Source organism: Equus quagga, chromosome 3 (assembly GCF_021613505.1).
Source record: "Equus quagga isolate Etosha38 chromosome 3, UCLA_HA_Equagga_1.0, whole genome shotgun sequence".
NCBI classification, from domain to species: domain Eukaryota; kingdom Metazoa; phylum Chordata; class Mammalia; order Perissodactyla; family Equidae; genus Equus; species Equus quagga.
The window spans coordinates 101,350,583-101,364,137 of NC_060269.1; the positions used below are offsets into that span (position 1 = coordinate 101,350,583).

The 13,555-nt window shown below is 34.1% G+C and overlaps 1 protein-coding gene across 3 annotated transcripts in view; it reads left to right on the plus strand.

The window, feature by feature from the left end:
• SULT1B1 (sulfotransferase family 1B member 1) overlaps positions 1–13,132 on the plus strand; it is a 22,804-nt gene extending 9,672 nt beyond the window's left edge. For all 3 annotated transcript variants that reach the window (XM_046656821.1, XM_046656822.1, XM_046656823.1), the window contains 5 exons: positions 2,011–2,108; positions 3,838–3,964; positions 4,598–4,692; positions 8,089–8,269; positions 11,287–13,132. In XM_046656821.1, the coding sequence (XP_046512777.1) occupies positions 2,011–2,108; positions 3,838–3,964; positions 4,598–4,692; positions 8,089–8,269; positions 11,287–11,399 (614 nt within the window). In that variant the 3' untranslated portion in view covers positions 11,400–13,132. The remainder of the gene's footprint in view (positions 1–2,010; positions 2,109–3,837; positions 3,965–4,597; positions 4,693–8,088; positions 8,270–11,286) is intronic.
• Positions 13,133–13,555: the final 423 nt, after the last annotated feature.

Consider the following 13,555-nt stretch of genomic DNA (forward strand, 5'->3'; position numbering starts at 1 on the left):
CTCAGTCAGGCCCTTTTGGAAAGACAAGGTCAGGCCGAATTAGGTTTACACCAAATGGCTTCCTCATATACTCCACTACATCCTATTACTGGCCATTTTTATTTGTCAGTAGGTAAAGTCGTTGTAGCTTCCAGGCCAGTAGAAGCATGATGAAATATCTGGTGGAATTTTAAATGTGTAGAAATAATGTTTCTGATAAAATTCAGGATACCCAATTAAACTTGAAATTCAGATAAGTTGTTGTTTTATTTAGCATAAGTACTTCCCAAATATTGCATGAGAGATATTTACACTAAAAGGATTCTGTTGTTTATCTGAAATTCAAATTTAACTGGGATACTTACATCTTTATTTCCTAAGTTTGCCAACCCTATCTGCACTGATATTAAGTTCTTCTTAATACAGCATGTGCTATGCATTGTTCTCCACAGAATAATCGTTGGTGAACTGAATAAATGACATTCCTGCTCTTATAGAATCCCCATTCTAGTGTGTGTGTTTGGGGGTGGGGTTGGGGAAGAGGCATGGGAACTGACAATAAACAAACAAATAAGTAAATAGACTAGTAAACAAAAATAATTGTTATGTAGAACATTTAAAAAGATGTTTTACTAGAGAGAGACTGAGTGGCTTCTTAGCACATGTCATAAATTATTCTAAACAATTGAAGCATAAAATTTCTTTGAATGAGTGAGTCAGCTACAATTTTGTGCAGGTGTGCCTTCATATGCAAAACGTGGGAAGATAATGTAGGATTAACACTTAATCTGGAAGTCAGACTGGATATAAGTATATCGCGAAAAAATGCGTGAGACTTTTAGATTTATTGGATGTGAAACCTGAAGGAGAAGACAACAATAATTGAGATTTTAAGGGTTGGAGACTAAAGGAAACGACACCATTAAAGATATATCTTGGATGAGATAAAAGCCACTGGTCCATTAAAAGAATAGTAAGTTAAAAGGTTTAGCCCAGGGGCCGGCCCCGTGGCTGAGTGGATAAGTTCACGCACTCTGCTTTGTGGGTTCAGATCCTGGGCATGGACATGACACGGCTCATCAAGCCATGCTGAGGCGGCATCCCACATGCCACAATGAGAAGGACCCACAACTAAAAATACACAACTGTGTACCAGGGGGGCTTTGGGGAGAAAAAGGAAAAATAAAATCTTAAAAAAAAAATAAAGGGGGCTAGCCCATCTCTCCCTAGTCTATGTCAAAAATTCTTTGAGTACGCTTTCACCCCGAAAGTGCCTTCAGATTGGCCAAGTCACTTATCTAGTGAGATCCAGGCCACTGAGATCTTCCTAATTCTGAACGTAGAAAATAAATGGAAACTTTCTGCCTCAGGACAGGCCATATATCTCTCATTCAAAGACTTCATTTCTATCCAAGTCCTACCACGTATTAGTTGTATGACTTTGGAGAGTTCAGCTAACACCTAAAGATTGCACAACATTTTCATTTTGCATACATATATATATTACACATATATACGATACATAAAGTAAATAATGAAAATGCAGATACAATAGCTGATGCTATGCAAAAATAACCTCATCCATACTATAATAGCTGATGCAAAACAATAGCCCATGTGAGGATTACCAATTATCCCTATCTCTTTAACACTCAGAAAACTTTTTTATAATCATTTATAGTAATGCACAGCTATGATGAAACTCCAAATTGCTAAGGTTGGTACTATTCCTTCCTGTTTTGGAGGTGGAGAAAGTAAAGCATAGAGATTGGGATACTTTCAAATGTCTCGAAATGAGGAAGTGATAGACATAGAATCTGAACCTTAGGAGGCTATCCTCAGAATGTAGGCCTTTAACGATTACACAATATTGCCTCTTTGAATCAAAATAAGTCATGCCTGTGATTGGCTCAAAATTTAGCAGCCTTATAAACTGCTCAAAAATATTTTGAAAAGTTGGTTGAGAAAATCAGGAAATGAAGGCTCTGTAAAGACTTTAATATCTCTAAACACCAAATTAAATTTTCCCAGGTATAGAACAATTAGAGAAGAATCCATCACCCCGCCTTGTGAAGACACATCTACCAATTGATCTCCTTCCTAAGTCTTTCTGGGAGAACAACTGCAAGGTATATTCTAGGCTGCAAGTCAATTTTCTAATGTTTCCCGACCCCTTTATTCACTCACATAGTAAGTAACTGCTCAAATCTTTCATTTACTTGTTACCATGAGAACTAAGCTACATGAGAAAGTATTTCAACTAAAAATATATATATTTTAGTCTAAACCTACATACTCAAATTTTCCATATTTACGTAGCAATAGGCTCTTTATCTCAGCACAATATTGTTACTTTCATTCCCAGGTGTCCCTAACATTCTTTCATTCTTTGAAAACTCAACATAAGGATGTCGGTTCTTATTTGATTGTTTGGTAAAATTCTCCAGTGAGACATTTGTGCTTGGATATTTGATTTTGGAAACTTTTAAATATGAAATTCAATTTGTTCAATAAATATGGTGATAATCAAATTATCTATTTCATCTTAGCTGACTTTTACTAGCTTGTGATGTGTGAGGAATCCCAAGTTGTCGAATTTTGTAATGAAAAGGTTTTTATAATATTCCCTTCTTATTTTTTCTTTTAACAAACATTTTTTTACAGAAATTTTATTTATTTTTAGGGCAATTTTAGGTTCACAGCAAAATAGAGAGGAGAGTGAAGAGATTTCCCGTATATCCTTGCCTCTACACGTGCATAGAACCCCCATTATTAACATTTCCCACCAGAGTGGTACATTTGTTACAACCGATGAACCTACACTAACACATCGTCATCCAAAGTCCATAATTTTTATGAGTTCATTCTTTGTGTTGTGTATTCTATGGATTTGGACAAATGTATGATGACATATACATACAATTATAGTATCATGTAGTGTAGTTTCACTACCCTAAAAATCCTCTATACTCTACTTATTCATCCCTCTTTCCCCCCAACACTGGTAACAACTGATCTTTTTCTTGCCTCCAAAGGTTTGTGTTTCCCAGAATATCATATAGTAGAATCATACAGCCTTTTCAAACTGTATTCTTTCACTTAGTAATATGCATTTAAGGTTCTTCCATGTCTCTTCATAGCTGGATAGCTCATTTCTTTTTAGTGCTGAATAATATTCTGTTGTCTAGAAGTACCACAGTTTATTCATCCATTCATCTACTGAAGGACATCTTGCTTGCTTCCAAGTTTTGGCAATCACGAATAAAGCTGCTATAAACATCCATTTGCAAGTTTTTGGGTAAACTTTATTTTTCAGCTTCTTTGTGTAAATACCAAGTAGTGTAATTGCTAGATCGTACGGTAAGAGTATGTTTAGTTTTTTTAAGAAATTGTCAAAGTTTCTTCCAAAGAGCTGTACCATTTTGCATTCCCTCCAACAATGAATGAGGATTTCTGTTGCTCCACATCCTCACGAGGATTTGATATTGTCAGTGTTCTGAATTTTAATCATTCTAATAAATTGTTTTAATTTGCATTTCCCTGATGACATATGATATGGAGCATCTTTTCATACTCTTATTATTCGTGTAATAATTGCAAGATTTCTCATGATACCACCTGTTTTTTTCTTGATATTAGTTTTTTGTGTCTTCTCTCTTTTATTTTGTCACTTGCTAGGTGATTATCAATCTTATTGATTTTTTAAAAAGAGATGTTTTTTGTTTCATTAATTTTCTCTAATGTTTTCCTATTTTTTAATTTCATAGATTTCAAATATGTTGTTTTACTTGCCTGTATGTTAATTTTTTTCTTAAATACAATATTATCCATTTAATTTTCTTCCTCCTGCCCCTGCAGATGATTTATCTGGCTCGAAATGCCAAGGATGTTGCTGTCTCATATTACCATTTTGACTTAATGAATAATATGGAACCTTTTCCTGGCACCTGGGGAGAATATCTGGAGAGATTCTTGACTGGAAAGGGTAGGTAGGCCTTGGCTTAAAATTAATAAGTAATTATTTTATTATTAATAATATTATTAACTGTAACTAGTATGACTTTTTCCTTTCAAAACACTTATTTTTCCAAGTCAGTAACAAGTACATTAAAATTCTATTAAAAATTACATCAAATAAATCTAATATTTTACTATGACATACAATATACAAACTTGGTATTAAACACTGGCTTAATAAAAATATTCTCAAGTTTATTTCATTTGTTAGAAATCCATTCTCCGTTCCTGCTCACAATAGAAATTAACTTGCTCAAATCATTAGTTACGTCTATTATATATATATTTATGGTACTCAGATAAATAATTGATATGATTACTTCATAAAAGCATAATTTCCTTCTGTGTGAGGCTAAATATAACGTATTGGAGGTCAATGTATTTTCATTTGAAATTCTTCCTTTGTACTTTATATTTTTTTTCTAATCTGATTTTTTGTATATCAATAATGGCTGATTTTATTTTTTTAATTGGCCTTATATTCTCAGTTCCCTTGTTACTAAAACATTTCCCAAAATGTTTTTACAATTTGACATATTGTTCAGAAGCAAATCTTTAATTTGATGAATGCTATGGAAATAGACTCTTTCTCTGGTTTTAGTGGCCTATGGTTCCTGGTTTAATCATGTTAAGAGCTGGTGGAAGAAAAAGGAAGAACATCCAATACTTTTCTTGCACTATGAAGATCTGAAAGAGGTAAAATGGTAGAAATTCATTCTGGATAATTCCTCTACTACATTCTGGGGTAAAAGGATTAATATATACTTATATATTAATATATATTTTTCAGCTTAATCTATGGAGTCCAAAATGGTATGATTGCTTTACCTATTCTCCATGCCCTCTTACTCAAATCTTGCTAAGATCATTAATGACTTTCTAATTGTGAAATCAACCACATTTTTATTCCTCTTATCATTTTTAACCATTGTGTTTATTTTGAGCACCTTTTCCTTTTGAAATTCTTTCCTACATTTAACAGATTATCACACTCTCATGATTTTCCTGTGGATCTCCATCTATCTTTTAGTCATTCTTCTTTTTGAGCTGTTTGCTGTATTTCGATGATTACATCCATACCCACTGTTGCTGAAACTATTTATGTGCTGATGACTCCCCAAAAACTGCATTTTAACTTCTACCCTGAATTCAAACCCATGCTTTTATTAAAATGACCCTCAAATTTAACATGTTCAAAACTAAACTCATCTTGCTTTCCTTTCTCCAACATGTAACCCTTTTCTTCTTTTATTCTCTCTTTCGGTTAATGATATTATTTGTCCATTTGAAAGCAAATTATTCTCATTGGCCTCCATATAGTGGATATGGTTCTACTGTATCCTGAACATTTCACTGGTTCACATGCTCTAGCTATTATATCTTTCAAATGTGTCCCCCAACTTTACTTTCTTACTATCTTCCTCTTGGTTCAGGGACTCATATAAGTGTTCATCTAGTCTCTTGTATGAACTACTATTAGGTCAAATACTACTGCAAAGTTCCAGGCCTATTCTGGGGCTATTCTACTTAAATTAGCCAAATTCACTCACACACATGCACACACACGCGCACACACACACACAGGGAACTATGTGGAAACCATGTTCCTCTAGTTGTAAAAGCCTGAGCATGCAAATGAAGATAATTTTAGACTTTCAGATTCATAATAGAAGGTACAATATCTATTGTTGTTGTAATTGCATCTGCAGTACCTAGTATAGTACCCACCAAGTAAATAGGGCCTCAATGATTACCTGTTGTATGAATAATTCATTGCTTGAATGAATGAGTGAGCAGTAATAACAAACACTTTAGTTTTGTGTGACAGAAATCAATCCCACTTTGCATAACAGAAATCATGCCCCATGTAAACTCTCCCTTGCTCCAAGCATTGCTGAGACCCCCCCCCCCAGAGCATTTCTCACATCTTATCAAAAAGAGAGTTTTCCTGCTCTGCCCAGGCTCCCACCTTCCATCACACTTGTTTGCAGCCTATAAGAATCTGCTGTCTAAACCCTACCATTGCACCTTTATGCAGGACTTGAGGCAGTTAACGTCAAGTTGCTGGCAATACATGGTTGCAAAACTGAATTTTATAAAAGCGCTTTTAAAAAGTGGTCATATTCCTTGAGCGTTTAATTAGCTAGAGTTAAATTAAGAATTCTTCATAAGAGAAAAAGTTGTCCTTCTGTACCAAGTATCTCTCTTTACTTCATGGACACCAGGATAGCATTCATTAGTGTTATCAAAAGAGCAATTTTAGCTTCTGAATATAGTCTCTTCTCCCCATAGGATGGGAAAATACATCTCCTTGGCTAGACTAGTATCCAAATTCTGAGTCACACACCATGCTGTCCCCCATGTGACACTCTCGTGTCAACCATTTCTCTCCGCATGCATCTAAACTGTTTTATTCAAATCAACTCATTCATATTGATTTACAGTCTGGCCTAATCAGCTTTATAAGCATATCTAGATATTTTGAATCCCACTCAAACACTCTACATACATCATATTTAGTAGATAATGTTTTTCTCCTGTCATACAGTCATTTTTAGACAATGTTTTATAATGAGGTTTAATATAACAACTATAGAACAAAATTATAATTATATATCAAGAAAAAAATTCAGAGAGAAGTTTAATTTACATCAGGTTTATGAGTATCTCCATAAATTCTCTGTCAGTGAGGTGAAAGAGAAATATAGCACAAGAAGAGTCAATAGGAGCCAGCACTCTCTGCTTTAACTTCTGCTGGTCTGTAAACTAAAATCATCATTGATACTTTGGCAGTGGCCATATTATTCTCTAAACACTTTGAATCCCTAACAGAAATTACTATTTGCCTGTCCATCTATGCTTTTTCCTAGTACCACTACTAACTTTTCTTTTGGCCTTTTCTCCACTATCATCATTTCTGACCTTTTACTCATTCTAACCACTAACACCCCTTAGGTAGCATTGTCATTCTTCTCTCACAGATGTCTTCTCATGGAGGCCTTCCCTTATAAGGAATTCTTTGCCAAAACATACACACATGTGTACATGTACACACATACAGCTAATAAGACACATTCTTAAATGCTGTTTCTTCTCTACTGCATAACAGATAACAGTCCTAACCCTTCACCAGGACATCCAAGGATGTTCTCAATTTTATCTCAATTCATCTTCCTACTTTTATAGTCTCTCTCACTCCTATGAACAACTCAAACCTACTCCAACCACTTTGCTTTTTCTCTCCCTTGAACACACCATGACACCTTATACCTCCAAGAATTTTAACTATTTTCTCTACTTGAAATTCACTTCTCAACATCTCAGCACCCCGCATCTTTCTGACTTATCAAATTCTGACTTATCTTTTTCAAATCACTTAGATATTACCTCCTCAAATCTCTGTAGACATATCCATGCAGATTTTAGTTTAGCTTCTTAAAAATTTCCAATATTAAGTTTATGTCATTGGAATCTTTAAAATGATCCATTCCTCAGATTTTTTTTTATCCTCCATGGTTAATGAATAATTTAGGTCTTGATATCTTTGCAACTTCATTGGAGTTTATTTTTAATTATTTATGTGCAACCAAGGTCTAATCAGTATTTATAGAGGCAAATATACTTTAAGTTGTTTATTATTACTTTTACTTTTTTAAATATTATTAAACACAAGAAAGAAATTTTGATTAAGAACAGGAAAATAAAGTCAGGAAGAATACAAAGATACTAGGTGCCTAAAACATTCACAGTTCAAATCTGATTACAAATTGAGCTTAAAATAGCTGTTGTGATTTTTTTCTCTAAATATTGTTACTATTTAGCTCGAAGCTTGTTCTTATTGTACTTTGAATATAAACTAAAAATGCAAGATTTAGAATAAACAAAATATTTCCATTGTACTTTTGCTCAACATAAATTATTGATTTTTTATGATTAAATTTTGAAAAAAATTAACAGACCCAACCAAATATGAATTCAATATTCAGAATCAACATTTAAGAAAACAAATTATAAATATTATAGTTTTTCTCATTATGTTAATAATTTACTTGTTTACCATTTTCTTGGATATATCTCTTTACCCACTGATAGAATCCAAAGCAGGAAATCAAGAAGATTGTTAGATTTCTAGAGAAGAACCTGAATGATGACATTTTGGATAAGATTGTCCACCACACCTCATTTGAAAGGATGAAGGACAATCCTCTGGTGAATTATACACATCTACCAAGTGCAGTGATGGATCACAGCAAATCCTCTTTTATGCGCAAAGGTGAATATTTTGCTGAATTTAATTTCCCTTTTTCATTTTTTATAAATTACTCTGAAATGATGATTAGTTTTGTGATCTCTACCAAGTTACTTAGCCAGTTTTGGCATCAAGTTTTTCATCTGTAAAATAAGGACACTAAAAATGCCTGTGGCAAAAAGTTACTGTATTAGATTAGAAATTATTAAAGGAAATAATGCATGTAAACCTGTCATCAGAATACTTTGAGAATTTGATACATATTTCTTCTGCTATTTACTACTCTGATAAATGGGAGTGGTTTTGTTGATTCTGGTGTGAGTTATTCCAAATTTGTTGTTCCTAAATCTTAAATCTTTGTCTAAATTGGCATAGACCTCTTTCTCCTTGTCAGTGATAAACTAATGTCACTCGATATAGTACTATCTTCTTTAAAGACCCTGTATCCTTTAGAAAACAATGGTCACTTTGTTAAGAAGCATTCACCAAGAAAAAGGGCATTATTTTCACCCTATGGGAAGTTTTTGCTTCCTAAAAATACTGTCTGAATTATAGGCAGTGTGGAATCTAAATTTAAATTAGAAAGATGATAATAGAGGAATATGACATTCACTGGTGAAATACAACTTTATTCCACTGAAGTAAATCCTGTGTGTTTTGTGTCAAAACGTTTTGTTAATGATAAAAGTAATACATTTAACAAATTAAACAAATTTACGAAGCTATCCATGTAATAATGCCACCCCCTATTTTTAATGTTCTTTATTGAATTGGAGAGAAAGAGGTAGAATTTCAATTGGTATGCTAGGAAGTAAACATAATCTTAGGAATGTATTGTACATGTGAACACGTGGATGAAAATTCTCGATTTTGGCAGTTATATTTTTTTCTAAAACATGTTTCTCCATAACTTATTAAAATAGCAAATGGTCTCAGTGTTTTCAAATTATGTTTTTTTAAATTTTCAGAAACAACCTCCATTACAAGAGGGCAAAACAAATTTTTTATTGTAAATGGTGCATTATAAGATTGAACAAAGATGAATACACACACACACACACACACACACACACACTCTCCTGGTGGAAGAATCAGGGGGAAAATATCTCCTGCATTAAACAAGGCAAATTCTCCTTATGCCAGATCATTGGATGTAATCTTTTATCCCCAGTCATATGAAAATTGATACCATCCCATGATATCTCATTAGGGCATAGAGATAGAGAAGATAAGCTCACTATCTGGATTCTATGGTTTCACCAACTACAACAGAAAAGACTGTATGCTGGTCTAATAAGAAGAACAGTCTTGCATCCCCTCTGGAAGTCATAAAGAACAGATTCTTTATGGTCAGATTGAACTAGGGTTTTTCCAGGCTATGCCACTCCCTGAATCCATGATTTTGAACACATTAATTAATCTGCCAAAGTTTTGGTTACATCACTGACAATATGAAGAAAGTAATAACACCTATGACCCAAGCTTTTGGGGAAGATTATGGAAACTGATATGTAAGTGTTTGGAATATTTTTCTGACCATAAATAATACATACAAAAACAGCAAGTCCTATTAGTCTAAACAGTTCAAGATTTATCTATCCATTTCTTCATTTGTGCATCCAATAAACATTTAAAGAATACCCATTCATTCATTTATCCACACATAGGAAAGCTCTTCATGAACACGTATATGTGGCACATATTCTCTGGAACAGGCAGGGATGAATGACACATGCGCCTGCCTTAAGAAGCTTAGTATGTAATGCAATAGGCATGCATGTGAATGGATGCTGAAGAGGACTCACAATGAAGTGTGGACAAAGGTCCAGGCACAGTCAGTCTTGAAGGATGCTATGTTGGATAAATCAATGTCATAATTTAATAATACAATAGTAAAGGTAGTAGAGAAAGGACAGATGACGTTCAATGTTTGTACCAATTTTCAATTGCAACAAAACAGAAAAATCTGGGCATTGGACAACATTGAATTTATCAAAAAACTTTTATACTTCCCTTACTTTTGTGAAGCGAATGTGTTTGTGTATATTATATAATTTATACTCAAAATAGAAGATCATTTGAATAGTTTATATATAACTCTTTATTGTTAATATCTGTGTCCTCTGTTTTAAATGACATCTTTACAGATATATTATCTCAAATATACCCACCCCCACATACATTCCAAAGAGCTTTTGCCATCTGGTGAACACAGAACAAAGTATAATAACCAGGGAAGCAACCTTGTCTATGGGGAGGTTTTCATTAAAAGGACTGGAAATATTCATCAACACATCATGGGCTAATATAGCTTGCAGTTCAATAGCATATATTTAAAATTTCATAAACAGAAAAAGTATGTGGTTTTCTCCAAGCACATTGGCAGTCCATTAAGAATTTATTTTTCGAATAAGTATTTATAAACATCCAAGTATAAGAGGTTAAATGTAAATTTATAACCCAAAAGTTTTACTTTGATAAAGATGATTCAGTCATGTTATATGTTTGATTTTAATGCTATTCTTCTTCTCTGAAATGCAAATAAAGTATAAGTCTAGTAAACTCAGGAAAAAACAATTATCCTCCAAATATCACACTATCCTTATTTATAAAATCTGGGAAATCAGCTTTCTATTTCTGGTTTGGTTGTGCTGATAACCAGCCCTGTACAGTTTCCAGAACTAACTCATGAGACAAAATATTCCCTGTCCACTGATCCAGTGTCCAGTAGTAACCCCACAAGCCAGGACAATTAGTAACACTAAAGGAATCTCCTTCAGGAAACTATTGTACCAGCCCATAAACTTAGATAAGAAAATTAGCCCTTCTCAGAATCTATCTTTAAAAGTGAGACTGTGTTCAGTTATAAGCCACCTGCCTAAATGGGAAGAATTACCAATAAGACAATTGATATTTTAAATTATTCAAATACAAAGCTAACTCTTTAACTCTTCTAAACCTTTCTATTTGTATACATTAGCGTTTCCTTCATAATGGAAATGTTTTATTCTTTCAGCTGTTTTCTTATTTGCTATTTTTAGGGATTGCAGGTGACTGGAAGAATTACTTCACAGTGGCCCAAAATGAGAAATTTGATGCCATTTATAAGAAGGAAATGTCTGGAATTGTACTTCAGTTCCGCATGGAGATTTAAAGGACCGAAGCTGCAAATCTGAAGAAAGAAGAGCTCACCTGTAATTTTTTGAAACAGGGACAGATATGACTTGGGCAATCAAATGGATTTATAAAGGAGAGAATCTGCTTTTAAAGCTTTGATTTTTCAATGTCATTAACTTAGTTCTCAGTTTTGCTCCAGACAAAGCTTCTAAATTCCCTAAAGTTAGGGCCAATTGCTACCTTTTTTGTAGATTATTTCTGCCTTTTCCTAGACTAATGCTGATGAGAGAGAAAGTATTTATTCTACTCAATCTCCATATATTATGATTTAAGATTGAATTCCCCTCCCTATTAACATGGCCTAAAAAATACTGTTCTCACACTGACAATATATTTCCTAACTCTGCCCCAGTTTCCATTTTCTGAAAACTTGACCCAGGACACTCTGTTCCACTGCTGTCTCCTGGGTTTTATGTTGTTCCCTGAGTCATAGCCCATCTTCTTGAAGTGTTTCTACTTGGATAGCATTGTTCATGTTCCAGATCATTTGGTTCAGTTTTTAGAAACGCTGTTTCTATGCCTAATTTTGAAAGTATCTAAATTTCTTATTGCTGAAAATATAGTTTCTGAGTCTCCAAAGGTGAAAGGTCTACATTAGTCTCCCTCCAGCTCTTCCCTGGGAATGGGAACTCTGCTCTGAGAGCCTGGACTAAGGGCTGGAACCTGTTTCCTGTGAAGAGTCCTTCCAGATCTCAACAGCCTCTTCTGAACTTCAGAGAATCACCTATTGCCATGCTCTGGTCACCATTTGGGAATTTCAATTACTTCATCCTGTGTCTGAACAGATTTGGATCCCCTAACAGCACCTAGAATACCCCAGATAAGATCATAGCTGCTGCTAAAATTTCCCAATCTGGTGCCTAAGGGGGACTCTCTAGGCTCAATCTCCACTATGCCCTCTAGACCCAAGGTCCCTTCTATCTACTGTTCCGCACGTATGCTTATCAACAGGCTCTTTGCAAAATGTTTCCTTGGAACATTTATTTCTCAACTCCAGCTTTGCCTTAGATGTAATTGTTTATATCTCCATGTGCAGTCTTTTGCTTGCAGATCATATTGGCATGTGCCAAATTACATACCAAGCCCAAGTTCGCAAACTCAAGGTTTGTTAGCATGTCCTGGGCCCATACTTGTTCTGGAAAGGAGATCTGCCATATTATAGACCCCTTCAGCCATAACTGAGATAGCTACGATAATTTGATTACAATATTTTGCCTTCTCAGATGAATATCTATCAGCCTCTGCAGCTGCAATAGCTCCTCAAGCCTGTAACATCTCTCTTCCCCAACACCAGCGGGGGATTGATCTAATGCCAACAGCAAATCTCCTAGCAGGGGTATATCCATGATCCTGGAGATAGTTATTTTCAGAGGTTTATTATAAAATGTATTATACATTATTTGAGCGCATGAAACTTGTTTCTATGTTCCTTAGAAAATGTTCAGTAATAGATAATCTTGAGCACCTAGGGGTATTGTGAACTAGTTCCAGCTTTCTAGAATATTCTTGGCAACAAGGAAGTAAAGCCAATCATATATCTATTTGCTTTATTATCTTTATTAATAATAAATTAATGTGGTATGGACTTCTGATACTATGGTCTATTTTTTAAAGAAATTAAATATCTCTGAGCTAGTCTTTAATCTGTGTAATAGATTGGTTCCACTAACTGCCTTCACTAGCTGCACGAAATAATTTCACTTTCCCTAGTTTTCCTTTGTGGGAATAAATCTCTGTAACTGGACTTTATTCAAAAAATTTGAGTAAGTTTTAACTATGCCCCAAATATTTTTCTAGGTACTTGAGAAAAAAAAAGTAGAATTTAGATTTTCCTTTACCTTTCTTACAAGTTGCTACCTCGTATCCATTCTTTATTCTCTGATTCACTGTGGTTCACTCTCTCATCAGCTCACATTTCATACCACACTGTAGCAGTCCTACTAGAATTCCAGATTCAGAAGTACCTGATATCCTTTGAAATCAGTCAGAAAACTGCCACAAAATTTTTCCTAAAACAATGATTTTATCATTATTTCTCCTATTCAACAATCATCAGTATAATTTTCAAAAAAAAAAGTTAGAGTAATCTCATTCTATTTTTCTCTAACCAAAGCATGTGATATAAAGAAAGTG